This window comes from Nipponia nippon, unplaced genomic scaffold (assembly GCF_047370975.1).
Source record: "Nipponia nippon isolate SJK-2023a ecotype South Korea unplaced genomic scaffold, ASM4737097v1 scaffold_17, whole genome shotgun sequence".
Taxonomy (NCBI): Eukaryota; Metazoa; Chordata; class Aves; order Pelecaniformes; family Threskiornithidae; genus Nipponia; species Nipponia nippon.
The window spans coordinates 8,044,125-8,060,670 of record NW_028262333.1 but is presented as its reverse complement, the minus strand read 5'-3'; the positions used below and the strand labels follow the sequence as shown (position 1 = coordinate 8,060,670).

General features: G+C 39.7%; 1 protein-coding gene across 4 annotated transcripts in view; it reads right to left on the bottom strand.

Moving 5' to 3' along the window:
* Positions 1-707: 707 nt before the first annotated feature.
* The window catches only part of NR3C1 (nuclear receptor subfamily 3 group C member 1), a 74,373-nt gene continuing 58,534 nt past the window's right edge, over positions 708-16,546 (bottom strand). For 2 of the 4 annotated variants that reach the window (XM_087753699.1, XM_087753698.1), the window contains exons 7-9: positions 9,317-9,447; positions 6,024-6,181; positions 708-5,074 (exon numbers count right to left, since the gene is read on the bottom strand). In XM_087753699.1, coding sequence (XP_087609825.1) covers positions 4,922-5,074; positions 6,024-6,181; positions 9,317-9,447 — 442 coding nt within the window. In that variant the 3' untranslated portion in view covers positions 708-4,921. Of the gene's footprint in view, positions 5,075-6,023; positions 6,219-9,316; positions 9,448-16,546 lie in introns of those variants that run through there. The other 2 variants (XM_087753700.1, XM_087753701.1) reach the window with 2 other exon arrangements.

Sequence of the window (16,546 nt, the reverse complement as noted above, 5' to 3'; positions counted from 1 at the left end):
TCCCCGCGGGCAGGGGGCCAACGCCGACGCCCCGGTGCCGCCTCCTTCTCCTGCTGCAATGCACGCCGAGCTGCTCCACGCGTCGCTATTATGCCTAGACAGGTACGAAGGCAGACAGGCATGGCAAACATGGAGATTTACAATGGGAACACTCAATGCTTTGTATTTCCCTTCTAGCACTTACTTTTTGGCAGCCTTGGTAAAGAGCTTTATCAACATTCTGCCAAGTATCAAATGGTTAAGAACCAGTGCAATAAATAAGTAAATTTTAAATCAATTCTAACTTTTTTTTCCTAAATACGCTTTGTGCTGGTTTTCTTCGTTTAATTGTCCTGACAGCTTTACGCCTATCTCTGCTGTCTGCACAAGTCAATTTGCTCAGATGCACAGACCTGCTGTTGATTTGATTAGGAAGCCGTGGCACAGATTCCCCTCCAGAAAACGGACATTATGAACGCAACGGCAAATCCAGCAAGGTTCGGGAAATGCACGTAATGATTTTCAATTAAATTGTTAATCTGAACCTAATTATCAGAAATTCTCCCACTCTAGAAGTTAACTACAGCAGCAATTAGCTTTAGTAGAAATAATTTTTGCAAATGAGGTGAATAATGAAAACAACATAAATGAACCGACTCCGTTGTCAGAACCAATCCTTTCCAGGTACGCAGCAAAAACTCTACAAAAGCATTTTGGAGCCATTTAATGAAAAAAGCAGAATTTTATTATATGGTTTCTGTCCATTATTCGGCATTGCTGTAAATGGCTCACATTTACTGCAACTTCTGTACAGATGTGTGGTTTTGTATTACCAGAACAGCAAATTTAAATGAAAAAATAAATGTTCAACAATTCCACACAAGCTTTTACAGTCCAACATTTCACTGAGTAGGTGAAAACTACAGACTTGTTACTACAGAATTATTCAGCATGAATAAAAAACTACAACTTTTATTTTTAAACAGGAGTCACTGGTTTAATTTTTTTATGCTGTTTAAAATTACTGTGATAAAAATAATGATTTTTTTAATAATGCCATACACCGGTATGATATAGGATTTGTCCCCAGTATATATCTTTTGTTTAATATACAAAATAGAATAATGACACATCGCTGACTCTATGCTCTTATGCGAGTTAGTTTGGAGGTGGGGGATATTTTCATACACACAGCCTTTCATCAGAAAACGAGTGCCTCTTGCTGTTTTAGAGAGGCCCTAATCCTTTCCTGAAAATTTGGTTCCTATGTAACATCGATGGCTCGGCAACACCTGGTTGCAGACTGGACTAAGGATAGAGCTTAACTAGTATATAATACATACAATCTCTTAAAAGTCTCCCTCAAGGTATGACCCTGAAGTCCTCACTCGCTGAAGTTCAACTACGGGAAACAGGATTTCGCTGACGTTCATCCAGGCACTTCCTCCTGTTTTCTACCTTTTTCTGTGAAAATGGCGAGGTCATTTTTCGGCTTCAATTGGCACCTATTCCCAGCCCCCTCCCTCCCTCTCCCCTCCTTTCCAGTTGCAAAGCTCCTCAAGACACCTCCGTTTCTGTCGCTGCGGCTTGGGGCGATGCCCGGGCTGTGCGAGACCGACAGCAGCTCCCTCTCCATCCCCGCTCCCTGGCTTCTCCTATGTAAGGCCATTCCCAGCGTTCGTCGTGTGCAAGTTCCGCCACGCAGCACGCGTGTGTCCTGAGCTGCCGGCGGCGGCCGTCCCTCGGTCGGATGCATGCACTTTGTGATAAGGCACTGAAGAGACGAAGTCAGAATTCTCCCTGCTTTATCCAGAGTGCAGATACTACCCACTGCTACAAGGACTACGGATACACAGAACATGGACTTCTCACTGCTCACTAAAGCACTACGTATTTTTAATTGTGAAGTTTAAAACTTAACAGCACGTACAGGACGATTGCTTTCTTCTAACATCACAGTTTCCTTTTTTTTTTGTTTTTCCTTAAATCCATAAACTAAAAGTGAATATACAGGCATACAGACAAAACGGGGGTAGAGAGCCTCTCTTCTCCTATGTTACCAGTTCGCTCAAGGTGATAATTTGTTCGTGTTCACTGGAGTTACTTCTCTGCTGGCAAAAAAAAAGTTTTTTCTTTGTGTATACAAATGCAGAAACGCTTGCACACGTGCACGCACACCGGCTCACGCACGCACACACTCGCTCTTTCACACGAGCTCAAATTGAGGCATCTGGGGATGCAATTTTTAAAAACATTCTCTAAAGTAAGAACAGTTTTCCTTTTAACTGAAGACCCCACCTGAAACCAAACGGTATGAAACTCCTATCTGTATCTCAAACGGGTCGCGTGAATATTTTCATTGAGTTGGGTTGAAAGTTATAATTAAAATACTGAACCCTACCTTAACTGCTACAAAATGTGCATATTCTTTACAGATCATTCAAAGAGAAGAGAATGATTACTTCTTTTTTATTAAAGATGATGTTTTACTCCAAAGTACTGAATATAGTATCTTCTTCTAATAGATATAACATTCAAAAAGAGATTTAAGAAAGGATGAAAATTTAGTTTCCTATTTCACCTGGAAACAAACTTTTGCTGAACAATAGAAATGTACTAGTGTATTGTGAACAACCTATGCTCTATATTTACATATTGCTGGTACCTGTATGCGTATTATTGCCAAATTTTTCAAGCTGTTTTTGCTGTGGTATGTGAGGCTGTATATGAAATTAACCCCATATGTTCAGAGGTGCATGTCCGCATGCGCACACACGCATCTTTCCGACCTACATTTTTTGCAGCGGAGGTCTGATTTAGCCATGAATCGCGAATGGTAACCAACCATACAGATAGGAGTATTCCATCCAAGCTCCAACTTGAATTTTTACACAGTGATTTGATAAACATAAAATCAACCCTAAAAACACCCACTGAACACAGGTTTTCCTTTCTAAACAGAGTACTTCTTTGGATACTAAACACCGATGCCTTCAGTACTACCTCCAGACAAACCACAACTTGTACGGGTTACCATTCAGCACATTTGTGACCCCTACAAAAAATATAATTACATGTATCATGATAAAGCAATCTGTCATCTAAAAATCATCCTTATTATACACTATACAAGCTATTTTACAATCATTTAATAAATTGCTTTTAAAGCTGCAGTAGCCCTTCCCTTCTTTTCTCAGATCAGCGAATATACCGATTATACATATTTGAAACTATAACTAAATATAAAAATATATTAGGTTTTGTATTTTATCAGATGATCTTTCTCATTTCTATTACACAAATAATCTGGCCACTTTGAGTAAAAATCAAATTTTAGAGTGGCTTAGTAAATATTTAAATTTTGAGATACAGAAAATCGTTAAGGTGCACGTAGAAAAGGCTACTACAGCTTCTAAACCTTTTAAAATATAGTTATCAATGGCAACAAGGAGAAATTCACAAGACCTATGGTAATTTTATGGCACACTAGTAATTCGATATGAAGGGATGCAGCCTTACAAAGACAGAAAGTTTGACAGACGACTCTAAGACCACGAAATCAGTAGCGGAGCTTTCCTGCTCTCCAGGAAAGACGATGAGCCAGGCAGCGAGAGGTGGAGATGTGAAAATGGGTCTCTAACCACACGAGTTTGGAGCCTGTATATCCAGAGTTACAGTCCGCCAGCGCAGCTGCTCTGCTCTACCGCCTGCGTGACGGTGAACACCCCACCGAAGAAGAGAGTTCTAGAATCGATACAAGAAAACAGAACAAAACCAAACCACTGGGCATAATTACATGTCTGCCTCTTAAGTCAATGGTATTTCTCCATATATACTTGTATGATGATAAATTTAAGTGTATAGAAAATGTGAGTTTCTCCACACAGAAGTAAACTTTTCTTAAGCTATGCATATTTTCCTGAAAATTTCCTGATGGGCAGTCAGGACTGATCTTCTTGGCATCAATGCAGCCCATGACTCTTATAGTTATGGCTGTTGCATTATATGCAAAAATCAGGCTTTTTTTTTTTTCAATATATAAAATAACCTGCTCATTTACATCCAGCTAGGACTGGGTTAATTTTCTATGAATCTGCATATCCAGCACTTTTGCACATATACCAAAAGTATTTGTTTCGTTCGCATCTATTTAAATTAGATTTGAGAGTGTTCTCTCACCCACCCTGGCCCTTAAAAAATGCCAAATTTTTATGGTCACTTTGACAGTTGAAAGCTATTAGGTTAGAAAAGCCCAACCCATTTTCACATGAATATACTCAAGGATTAATGTCTAGAGGTCATTTAGGAAAGCTACGAGCTGCCCCACCTTAAAAAACCAGCTGTACAATAGGCATCTTGAAGTATTACAAAAAAATTATGTAAGAAAAAATGAACAAGCCTAGTTCACGGTATATAAAGTTAAAGGAAATTGCTAAAACCAGACAGTAATAGCTATAAAAGGCACAACTTCCCTTTTCTGATATACACTTGTAAACTTTCTTCAGGTTACATGCATAAACCAAAATGCTACCTTAACTTTAAAAAAAAAAAAAAAATCCAAAACACTTTACTAAAAAAAAAAAAAAAGCCTAGAAAATTGTCTCCAGCCAACTGCAGAAATTAATTAGCAGAACGTTCATAACACAGCCTCAGATCTTGTCACCGGTGGTTTTGATGCATCCATGGATGTTGCACGAGGGGAGATACAGAATTTCTGACAAATAAGGTTTATTTTCCTTTCTCCCCAATTTTTTACCAAATGTGAGAAATACGCTGCTTCTATAGCCTAAATCTTGGCCCTCTGTAAACCACATGTAGTGCATAATTACAAAAGAAACACCGCTGCAAGGACAAAATTAACAAGTCCGGTAGGTTTTTTCTTTACAAAAAAAAAAGCTATCATTTGACGTTTTCTTAAGGCAACCCTTTTGTATTAAGGCAGTCACTTCTGATGAAATAAGAGCTTCTTGATATTTCCATTTGAATATTTTGGTATCTGATTGCTGATGATTTCTGCCAACATTTCTGGGAACTCAATACTCATGGATTTATCCAAAAATGTCTGGAAGCAAAAGCTCAGAAGATTTTCAACCACCTACAAGTGATAAAGCAAAGAATTACTTTCACACGAACACATACAGAAGAACTATTAACCTACATTCCTCCTTATTCATAACTTCTTGCAGCACAGGCCAGCGTGGTGTCTGGTTTGCCAGCTACCCTAAGTACGCCTCACACCCCGCTCCGATAATACTTGCGACGCAGGGCTGACATGCACGGTTATCCTCATTTTAATTTGTAAGTTTTGCAAATGGCATTCTAATATGAAATAAGGGAACAGACCATGCAAGGTCTTTACAAATACTGAAGAGAATTTGTATCAATTCCCATTCTAGCATATAAATAACATACATATGGATAAGCTTAATAAGATCTTTCCAGGTGCTTGGTACACTAAAAAGAAAAAAAATAATTTTGAGGTCTCAAAGTTTCCCTTGCCTTATCCAGCTTAAACACTACTTGGACTACTTTGTACTATATGCACAATTTAGAGTACACACCGCAAAAGGAGATGGCAAAAAAGCCTGAATTCCAAAATTCCTTGCAAAATTAGACCACTACTAATACTAAAAATAGCAGTGATGCATTATTTCAACGCATTTTCAAACAATTCCATAGATTCTTGAATAGTTTGTCTCTGAGACAATACTGTTTTTAAACTTCACATCTCTGCTACTACTGCTAAATCATTTACAATTTCAGAGTTCCTCCATTTCAAAGCAACATCATTTTTAAAAACTAAAGAGACCAAAAGTTATATCAATTATAAAATTAATTGCTGTGGAGTCCACTGCAAAAGTAGTCTGAAGGCACCATGTTTACCTCTTCCAATTAGATTTTAGTTAGACAGTAGGGGAGCATGACTGCACCCCCCCCCCCCCCCCCCCCAATTATCCCTTTAAAGAAAAAAAAGGAGAGATATTACTGTCATATCCCCAAGCTTATTTATCTGGAATGCCTACAGCATTCATTTAAGAACTTACATCATGCATAGAGTCCAACAGTTTAGTCAGTTGATAAAATCGCTGCCAGTTCTGACTTGAGTTCCCTTCTCTTTTCACTATGGCCTTTCCCAGCTCTTTAATGTATGTCATACGGATTTCTTCAAACAAAGATTGACTCTTCAGGCCTTCCTTAGGAACTGTAACATTGATACGAACCTTGAAGATATTACACATCTATGAATTGTGTCATTATTTAAGTTCTCTTACATTAGTTACACAGAAATGACCAAAAGAAGGAGGACTTGGACTTAATGAAATGGCAGCTGAGAGACAAGGAAAGAGCGGAAATTGAGATGGATGAATCATTCAACAAATAGCATAGGACTGCTGGCAAAATAAAAATAAAAATACCCAAAGGTAACCCAACAAGAAATAGAGGGAAGGGAACTGGACCATGGAGGCAAACCCACTAAGCCCTGGAAGTGCCTTGATGAACCACCAGGGCTGGAGCTCCCATGTTCTCAATGTCTGGGGAAACGTGACATCAGAAAGATTCCATAAAAATTCTGTGTGCTGAGGGAAGAGCGAGGGTAGGATCACAGGATGGCTTGGCTCGGGAGGGACCTTGAAAGATCATCTAGTTCCAACCCTCCTGACATGGATCAAATAACGTGTCCACGCAAGGCAGTAACAGAGACTGGACAACAAACTGACTGCCCAAGCCAAGGAGGACTTGGGTCTTGGGCAGAGCTTTCTGGAACAGGGACACTGAGATGGCACCGGCTGGACGAGGAGCTGTGGGTACGAAATCCAACGCGTGGGGACCAAGGCCCATATTCAGACTCAACTCCATGTTAAGTTCCTGTGCCTATGTTCTCCTACTAGGATGGTCCTTCTAAAGGTCAAGGACTAGTACACAAATCAGGACAAATCAAGCATATGGACTCCAGTGATCCTTAAGATGCTTGATTTGAAGCCTTTGATTACCTTGGTGAAGTGAATGGAAAGAGCTGAAGATAGAGAAGACAGAGAGCTGAGACAAAGCCAACTGAAAGCAAGAGAGGAAAGAGGCCACTGAAGCACACTCCCTTCCTAAAAAATCCAGCCCTCATTATACTGTCAGCATCCGTGAAATGCTGGAGTGAAGTATCTTGTCTGCCTCGTCTACACAGGAGATGACAACATGTCAACTGTTGCTTCAATAATTTAAATGGAAAAGGTCTGGGAGCTACATCTATGTGTGAGCTATGTGTCTAGATCTGCGTGGGATTCCTGTTTTACTCCTCCTCCTCTTCCTCTTCTCTTGGAAAACTTGCATAGAAACACAATAAATTAAAACTGTGAAGTCATGGATTAAAAAGCTATACAAATTTCAGCTATTTAATTTTCAGAAGTTCCACAATGTACCACTTACACAATGTATGTGCTCGAAAAGAAATATGAACATGTATTGTCTTTCACTGTAAATACAACAAAGAGGCCTTCTGCTGGTTAACGCCAGTGCTTGCCATACTTCACTCGTGAATGGGCTTAATTCTACGAGTGCTGCCTCTTTGCCATTTCTGCCATGGAAATTCCTTTGAGGAAATTTCCAATTCCTGTAAGGAAAGTTGGCCTACACCACATCCAAAACACTTGAGAAAGTTTCAGGAGAGATTTCAGAAACTGCTTTAAATCTGCAGTTTTGGGGAAGTTTCAAGTTCCTACAAAGCCCACGGCAGCACGGAGCCGAAAGTTTCCTCTGAAAAGAGCCCTTGTCCCAGTTCTGGGCTTGGCAGGCGAGGCTGGGCCATCCCTGCCAGGCCGCCGAGTTGACTTGCCCAGCAGAGCGGGGAGGAGCTGGTCATGGCAGTGTACAGCACCCGACACCTCTCCTGCCCACACTCCTCACCCAGGGCTCTGCAGCACACACAGCGCTGGGTTACAAGATCCTCCTGCCTTCATTTGGGAAAAGCCCAAAGCTACCACGTTCTCATTTGTTTGTAAGAATTAATGTTATTACTCACTGGAAATATTAACGATAAGGAATGTTTGAGCCCTCTGTGTAATGAACTGTTTAAACTTTTAAGAATATTTACTTTTCATCATGTGGAAGTACTATGCTGAAAAATCTTGCATTGCTGCTCTTACTGATACTTTTAAAGCATACTGGCATACCTGTCACTACCTTAAAACAAAAATAATCTTCTCTCAAGCAGAAGCAGCAAAGGCTCCAGGAAATCTACAGCCGTTGCCTCAGACGCAGCTTTCCCAGTCCTGTGGGACCACGGGGATCGGTCTGACGGCTGCGGGACGGGATTTCCCCAGGACAGACGGGCACACGCTTTAACTGCTCAGACAAACTGAGCGGTGCAAGGCAAGGTGCCCAACTCACGCCTACTCACAGCACACACGCACACGGGCTCTTTACTACTGAGAGTCCCTGGACTGCAACGGAGCCGGGGTTACAGCTCAGCTTCCTCAGGTGGCTACAGCCCTACTGCGCACGAGGAGAAAAAAGTCACTAGGTACCAATGAGTATGAATACAGGGTAAAAACAACATTGTAGAAGTTATTTGTGTAATGTCTCAGTGTATTTCTGTGTATTCTAAAAGGACTATTTTGACAACCTACTTTGACCTTTCACGCAGTACAGACAACAGAATTTTACTAAGCTGTGACTTGTTTTAACTACCACATATCCTATGGAAAGACATAAAAACCATCATGTAGTATATTATATAAATCTATCTTATGATATCTATCGTAAATCCACCATATAGTTTTTAGATGCAAACGCAAAAAGCTGCAGCTGTATTTAACAATTTTGAATAATTTCTGGGGGAGTTTGATAACTTTTTTTGGGGAAACCTGCTTCACTGGATCAGAGCTTCCTCACAGGTGGTGGCTGGGGTTTTTTTGTTTGTTTTGGTTGTTTTTTGTTGTTTGGTGGTTTGTTTGGTTTTTTTTTTTAGTATTTCATGGGCATGAAGTCATAGCTTTCCTCATTTCTTTGGATCCTGAACTACTCAGCCAGTTTGTGAGGTATTTTTGAAGAATTTTAAATTGCAATTCTGAGTTAGGCCTCTGTTGGGAGTTGCAAAGTTTTGAACACAATCCATAGTATCTAGGCTTGAATGTCTTGTATCTGCTGAAAGCAGAACTTCCTTCACTAACCCCATATAGTCAGGTGCCAAGTGGAATATTTTGACTTTTATTGCAAAAAACGGGATCCTATAGGAAATCTTATATCAGATACCTAACACAATTTTAAGCTACACATGCGCACTCTGGCAAGTTACTGGCAAGTTAAACTTACATTCTTCACATAGGTATTTTAACTATTCACCTACTTGTAGAGAGGAGAAGCAACGTTTTCATGCAGAGGTACTCTTCATATGAGACTTGAAGCCGTGATAGCTCTCGGGCCACCATAAGCATATGTTTGCATTGTTCATACATACAGGGTAGATTCATCCTCTGCCTGAGAAATAAGAATATAAAAATTAGTTAAATGTCTAGCTATCTAAAAGTTCTAAATCTAAGTTTTTCCATGCTTCATTCAAGAGCAGTGGGGGTTGTAGAGGAAGATGACAAGCTAGTACCGGATCTATCTTGCAGCAAAACGATCTTTGGTTTTCCCCAGTGAACCCGTTCAGGGTGATTGCCTTGGTCACCACATATAAACACTGGCCTAGAACTGCAGCACAAGGGGAGCGTGACGTACGAAATCCCAGTGTTATAAAGGAAGCCTGTCTCTGCCAAGGACCGATCAGTAAGCTCTGTTATCAACAGCCGACGCAACAGTTCTGCACAAACTTGACATAAAAATCAAGTTCGGTCACTGTGTGACAAAGTTCTCAAAGCCTGGCAGTCCCAAGTATTTAATCTGTATAAAGAAACATGATGGTATACTATTTCTAGAGATTTCTCTAATTCTTTCAGTACTTTTGAGAAGTCCACCTAAATTTAATACATATTTGCTCACTAGTGATAGCATCAACTTCCCATAAGTTCTCAATTTTCAAAGTGACTTTGTACTTCTCATATCCTTTTATGTTCTTAAAGCGATGCCTGGCATTGCAATTAAATTTCATCACCTTTGTACTGTAATAATAAGGTTTCTAACCATAAATGGAAAGACATGTCAACAACCAAAGGAAGATCTTGGAAAGCACTTACTTGGAATCAGAATGACAAACATTATGTATTTATATATTCTTTTCCTTTTAGTTTTTCTATTTCAATGAAATCCTGCATCAAGACAGGAACTCCTCCTTTTATTTAGTGCCTCAGCTGAAGGCACACTTTACGTGTGCTTTTACAGCTGGTCACTGTGAATACCGCAGGATTACAGTTTTGGTTGAGAAATGAACAAAAACAGATTAATTCTGAAGAGTGTAAGAGAGATTTATACTTTTCCATGTAAACTTCTGTAGAGAAAAAGATAGGCAAAATAGTACATTTCAAATGCAATGACTGCACAATCTCTCTACAGTGATGCTAGCAATTTATTTTTTGTTAATAACGTGTCACCTTTTCTAAGACATCACCTATTCAAAATTATAGTCTAAACAAAGACACAGACAAAATTGAATCCCGGTGTAAGTTAAGAGTAAGATTTGGTTATGAAATGGCACCAATTCCTCCAAAGCTGCTACCATTTTTCAGTTCTCCCTTTCTTAGCCCTGCAAGAGAATTATACAATGTACCCTTCACAAGCATCATAAGAAACCCTAAGGGAAAACAAGAAACACACACCTTTTTCAAGGTGCAAAAACCTAAGAATAATAGGAATTCAGATGGATTTTGAAAGACAAAGAAAGACAAGCTATTGAAACTGTATTAAAAACAAATCAAGTACAAGCCTAAAACCCAGCATTTCCAATCGCATGTTGTTGGACAATTCCTTCTGATTGTAACAGGACTACGTGCAGCACTGCCTCATACACAAATGGTATCTACAGCTACACGCAGGCATGCACGCACATGAACCTATAAACACTGATGTTATGTTAGACTTCAATAATCAGGGAGTAACAGCAAGAATACAAAGCGCATACAAGATAAGTTGCACAAGGTAGGAATAAGAGTAAGATGTTCAGCTGTAGGATGCCTCTCTGGGCACTTGACACAAAGCCACTATTTGGCTGTTTGGCAAATTTTCTCCTAACCCCTCTGGGTTGTATCAAAGGGCATCTTACATATTTCAAATTGAGTAATTTAAACACATTCTATGACAGGGCTCAGCAGTTTTCCCCATGTAAAACTATTACCATTTCTGGGCAGAAGGTTAAAATAAACATTATGAAATGAGCCAGTCTGTCATTTATTTCTATCTGCTGTAAATGCAATCATCACTGCAAGTCTGAGAATCTATATGAAGACATGCAGATTTTTGGTAATACCAAGGCTATGCAAATTGCAGTCCTCAAAAAATGAGAGTAAAACACAGCCCCCCCCCCCCCTTCAGAGAAGTCAGAGCGCACAGATGAGCTCTGCACTATGCCCTGGAGGGCAGCGGATCCAGGCTGTGCCAGAACAAGAGGGAAGCTGATTCACGGGATCATCCTTAACGCTGGCGAAGGGTCTGGGAAGAGGTCCCAGACATTCCCCTCGCAGATCTCCTGGCCAGAGCACATCAGATGATCTCAGCTGCCACAGAGCTGTGCACGGAGGGAGGCTGTCCGAGGATCGGAGTCGAGTCACAGACCAAAGACCCAGCAAAGAGCAGGGACTTCAGGGCTCTCTTCTTACTCCCCCTGCTCAGTCTCACTGGTACCCCTCCCTATGGAGGGCATTTAGCAACATTATGAATTAATTTACCCACACATAAACCAGACATAATACTTAAACTAGGTACTATACTTAGCTAATTAAAATAGCTATTCTAGTTAGCGATGACATCACAGATGATTTCTTCTCAGCAGAAACTATCTACAGAACCATATTGACTTTGTGGAGTCTTCAAGTAAAGCTCTGGTGATAACCGGGGCTGGCAATCCCAGGGAAGCTGTAAGGTCTGGCAGTTGCCTGTACTCCACACAAGCTCAGGAGCTGCTGACGTAGGAGGCAGAGCCAGCGCTGAGGCCCCGGCGAGCCCCCGGGAGCTCCCCGCTGGCACTGGGCAGATCGCAGCAGTTCAATGCTTTTGCGATTATTGCCATTCATATAAATCGAGACTTAAACAGCTGATGAACAGTATTTTATCACTTTTGAAGTGATCCTGCTTTAGGGACTGTAAATCTAGTCCGATTTGAAGCACCTTCTTGTTCTATGAGTATCTAATATTCCTCTGCTTTTGTAACCAGCTGCCTCGGAGAAGAACACGCAAGTCGGGCATTAGCTGTAAGCTTCAGCTCAGTGAAAGCCCATGTAACGTACACGGGATGTACATATGCATTCTGTGTGGGATGCATGTTGATGATAAAGGCATGTGATGATTTTCAACACTGCTGTGAGTCACTTAGTTCAGCTAAGTCTACAAAAGAATAAAAATCAGTAAACAAGATGCTGGTATTCTGAAAAAATAGATGATACCAACTCCACCAAATTAGTTACAGAAGAATGTTCGGAAAAAATTCTGAGAATGAGAGAACTGATAAAACATTGCTTATATAACTGTAATCACTTGTTATTTTCTTTCTATTCAAGTCACACCAATAGAGATACTCAGCATGGTATATAACATTATAAGGACAAATGAGACCAAGGAGTTGACCACACACCTAAGCAGAGTAAAGAGCTAAGATGATGAGCATGCAAACACAGTCAAAATCTTAAGACACAGGGCTTCCGAGAACTTCTTTCTAAAGCTAGGCAGCAATTAAATGGCATTTGCTACTTGTGAACACAACTGTGCAATAGTTCCTGTTGCCCACTGTAATTTCATGTACACTGTGACACAAATAGAGGCCTAAAGCTGATACAGTAACAGTGCCAACTCCAACAAAAGCATGTTTTGAATCGCAAATTGTGGAAACAGTTATACAATACTACAAAATCACAGGTTTATACAATCTCCAAATACTAAATGACGGTCTAAAGCCTGAGATTTATTAAGCTGCCAAACTTTTCAAGAACTTGAATTAAGTTGTGTGTGTGTATACATAAAAATACATATATTATATATAAAATTGCCAGCTGATATAGACATACGTCCACAAAAAAAAAACATTTTTCTTGTTTTGAAATGTAAAATGGTGAGTTTACTGAACAGTCACATGCTAATCCATTAAAGTACATTATTTCTACCCAGAAACGAAATATAGAAATGTAAATCTAAAATATTTTCCAAAGCCTTACAATAACTTAAAATACATTTTTGCCCCTCCCTTGATGAAGAGCTGAATGACTCCCTTCTCCTCCCAACCTGTTTGGAGATTAAAAGCTGTCAATGGCTGCTCTGTAGTTTTTCCCTGTGCAGAGAATTAGCTGGGGAAGGAAATACCAGCTTTACAGACTAGAGGACTAAGGTGTGCCTATGCAATTCAGTGGCAGCTCTTCTATTGACTGAAGTGGAAACGAGATTGGGCAGTAACTGCCATCCAACAGATGATCGACCGTAAGGGAGCACTAAATGTTCCCATTTTCCTGCCCAGGTTTACCAGCGCCAGCTCTTCAGGTCTGGAGCCCTCGATGCCGTTCCCTCCCTGAAGGCTAAGGCAGGAACTGGCCGAGGGACCACTGCTAACTTCACTGCTTCGTCGGGTGAGCATCTGCAGCACGCTGCTTGCATCACCCCACCTCCAGCTACCACTAGTTAGCTTGTGAGAGGGAGAGAGAGAGAGAGAGAGGCTTTCATTTCCAAACCTCGATCAACTGCAATAGCCAGTTCAGAAAAAATGGAAGCAGGAAGAATGATGAAGTGACCTGTATTCTTGCAGAAATGACAGCTGGATCTTCAGAAACTCATCTTTCCCTCTTTTTGGTTTTGTAGACAAACAAATTAAAAGCTGTACAGATGCAGCATAAGCGTATCAAGTGAAAACAACGCTATGTATACGTATGGTGAGTCTTTTTGCACTCAACAAATGCTATGGGAAATAATTTATTTTCATATCACAGCAACTTTATAATTCACCCTACCCAACCCCTATCAGGCGTATTAACTCAGGATATCCAATATGTGATAAACATTATTCAAATATATTGGATGATTTTCTTTTGTCTTTGTTTTTTTTCCCCCCTAAATAAATGATAGGAATACAGACATAAAAATGGAATATTCAATAAATATTCAATTTTTAGGAGAAGACCGGTCAAAGGACTAGGCTGCCAGCTTAAGACTTAAGAACAGAGTTTAATTCTCTTTCCCACCACAGACTGCATCAATAATACTCGGAAAATTCAATTATGGAAGAATCTACAATGGTACTAATGAATGGTGGCATTCAGCACTACCACAGCTAAAGCTACCTGAGCACTAAGCAAAACAAATCCACTGATTTCGGGGAAGCTTTTTGTGCATTCACGGGAAGAGATTTATAAACGCTAAGGGTCTGTTAGCTGAAAATGTAGCGTGACAAACCTCTTAACGGGTTCGACAGGTTCTTTATGTACAGCCCAGTTACACACAGTTGCCTAAAAAGTGTCGACATGAGCTAGTGGATCTTGCTACTCCGTATCTAGGTAAGCAGTAACTACGCAGGAATAATACCAGACAGGGTTGGTGCAAGGATAAATGCATGAAAGGTTGATGCTGCTCAGATGCTTGAGCAGATACATGAAACTAAAGAAAGTCTTATTATCCCCATAAAGAAGTCAATCTTAAAAAAATGTTTTGCAGTTATGTCCATTTGAATCACCAAGGCTTGGAGAACCCGTCAAAGACAGGAGTCTCTCTTCCTGACGCTGAAGACACTGAATTGCACCAAATATGAGGACAAGTCTTTAAAGCCCAGAAACTGAATAAAATAAATGGTTTCTAGAAAACCATATAAAACCCAAAGAAAATTAAAATAGAAGTAATTGCACTTATCTGTAACCATAGAACTAACACAGCGGAAGGCACTGTATGCTCTGTTGTTATGTATTATTCCCCCTGCCTCTGTTAACATCAGCTATGCAACCTCAGCTCTCAGCAGCAGACATTAAGTATTAATGACTTCTCTGAACCACTGCTCAATAACTCACCCTGCACTCACGTTCCTGAATGCTTCACCTGTGTTATGGTGCTGCAACCTACAGGTAATGGTGGCACAAAGAAGTGCTCTGAGACCAACTCAAGTTTATTGCTGTAATGAAGATACAAAGGAAAATAACGAAATGATGTGATTATAAAATGCTTGTCTGTTCCATTTCTTGATTTATGTTGCACGTAGTAACACCTATACTTTTCTTATGACTCTTCTGAGGGTCAATTGTTTATAAGTAAAATTAAAGGATTTTTTTGGGTGAGAAGTAGGCTAAATATATTTTAAAAAAATCACACTAATTAAGATCTGAATATGTGTAATCCCATGTACTCTGCGAGATGTTTATCACTTATAGCATAATTTGATACATACAATTTTGTTTGATGTGTAAACTCAAATTACGCAACAGAACTGAACACGCATCCATGTGAATATTTGCCACTATTTTGTAAGGCTGAAACGATACAAGTTTGCATGAGGGGCTCATGTGAGGCTTGGAAGTTTTTGCCAACTCCTCAACTTGTTTATACTTCCATTTAAGAAAAACAAGTACATCATCAATCTAAAGGCTGTGCCTTGAAGAGATGGAAGACCTCCTGGAATTACGGTATTCTAACACAGCATGGGTAAAGGCACATAATTTTGTTCTAGTCCTCCACTGAAATAGTGCTTTGAAACTGCAATTAATAGATATGAAGCCAGAACAAATTCTTAGTTACAAATGAAAAATGCTCATATAAAGAACAGACCTGTAGAAATGTCATTTGCAGATCTCAAAAATTACAAGTTTGAACAACTTATACCTCCTCATCTGCATGCAGAAATCTGAAACTACTGAACAGGAAGCCAAAAATCTGACGCAGACAGCTTCAGTTAACTGCAAAAATGACCATGATCCTAGATTCCAGACAATCAAAATGAAGGTCCTGATTCTGTTACACACACAACACCTACGCCTAACTGTATTTAGTGGAATCAAGCTTTAAAATTTATGAGGAAAACTCACTTTTTTCCTATTATTCTAGAGAATTCACTGTAATGTTATTAAACAACACAATTATTTTTAGAATGACCAAATAATGGAGTTGTTTTGACTTTTAGAGGATGATACTTTACCTCTTCATTTTATAATGGTTAACAGGTTTTAATAAAGATCTGATTCTTACATCAAATAAAGTTAACCTATTACTCTACCTTGGACTTGTTTCTAGCATACCTAAAACATTAAGCAAGAGCTTTAGGGGTGGTGGGTGGGTGGGAGTTGTTTGGGTGAAAGATCACTTAGATGCATATCAGAAACTAGCACTGAATAAACCCCAAAATGGTTTTTAGGGGATATTATGTACTGCAGTACTATCTTTTGAATGATGTATCAAGCAGAGAGAGTGGACACATCTGATCATTAAAATCCAAGTGCATTTTTTTCTTGATGTCCATGATGTCTTT